Raw genomic sequence first — 867 nt, forward strand, 5'->3', positions numbered from 1 at the left:
GCAGTTCTACTGTGCACACATGGGGTTGCCATGAGTCAAAATTGACTTGATGGCAACTAACAAAAACAGTCTCACAGAAATAGATCACCAGGCCTTTCTTCTGAGGCACCACTGGTTGTACTTCAGCTGCCAACCTTTTGGTTAGCAGCTGAATGCAAACGCTTTGCGTTACTCCGGGAGATTACACACCATCCACATATTACTTCTCTCCTTCCCTGCCCTCACTTTCAACTCTCTAATTAGCATAAGAGCCTATTTTTGTCTATTTTCAAGTGAATACATAAATCCAGTTTCTAGATTTGGACACTCCTTAACCATTGTCATTTGCAACGCTATCACCCAAATTAAAATGAATATGTTAATTAAATGAGGATAAAATATTAATTGAAGGTAATAACCTTGTATTTAAAATATTTTAAAGTTTAGATTCTTTATAAACTCTAGCATGCCTATTTTAACCTGATTTTCCTTCTTGCCTTATTCAGAACAAGCCAGGCTTTGCTAAAGTGAAAAACCATCATGGAGCGGGGCTCATAAGGAAAGAGAGGACCACATCCGTGAGAAATCAAGTCCTGGGACATAGTGAGCCCGCCGTTGGCACCCTCAGGGCAGTGACATGAACGTACCATTGGGTGAGGAAGAAGTGGTGCTGGATAAGGAGGGTCAGGAGGAAGTACACCACCCCTTCTATCACCATGGCAACCAGGTTCTTCCCAATCAGGTCCCACTGGAAGGGATTTGAAGAGTGCTCCTCACCTGGAGACGGAGGCCACCAGAAATCAACATGAATTGAGTCCACTTCAGCTGCCCCAGCTCGCTGTTAAAGATCTGGCTTCCACACTAGGCCAGCTGGACCAGGCGTTAAGC

General features: G+C 44.1%; 1 protein-coding gene across 1 annotated transcript in view; it reads right to left on the bottom strand.

Annotated features, from left to right (window-relative positions):
- Positions 1-867, bottom strand: part of ABCA4 (ATP binding cassette subfamily A member 4) — a 174,073-nt gene that overhangs the window by 21,376 nt on the left and 151,830 nt on the right. The window contains exon 37 of the mRNA XM_023733347.1: positions 580-817. Within this exon, the coding sequence (XP_023589115.1) occupies positions 580-817 (238 nt within the window). The remainder of the gene's footprint in view (positions 1-579; positions 818-867) is intronic.

The sequence above is a fragment of the Trichechus manatus genome, unplaced genomic scaffold (genome assembly GCF_000243295.1).
Source record: "Trichechus manatus latirostris isolate Lorelei unplaced genomic scaffold, TriManLat1.0 scaffold00058, whole genome shotgun sequence".
In the NCBI taxonomy this organism is placed as follows: Eukaryota; Metazoa; Chordata; class Mammalia; order Sirenia; family Trichechidae; genus Trichechus; species Trichechus manatus.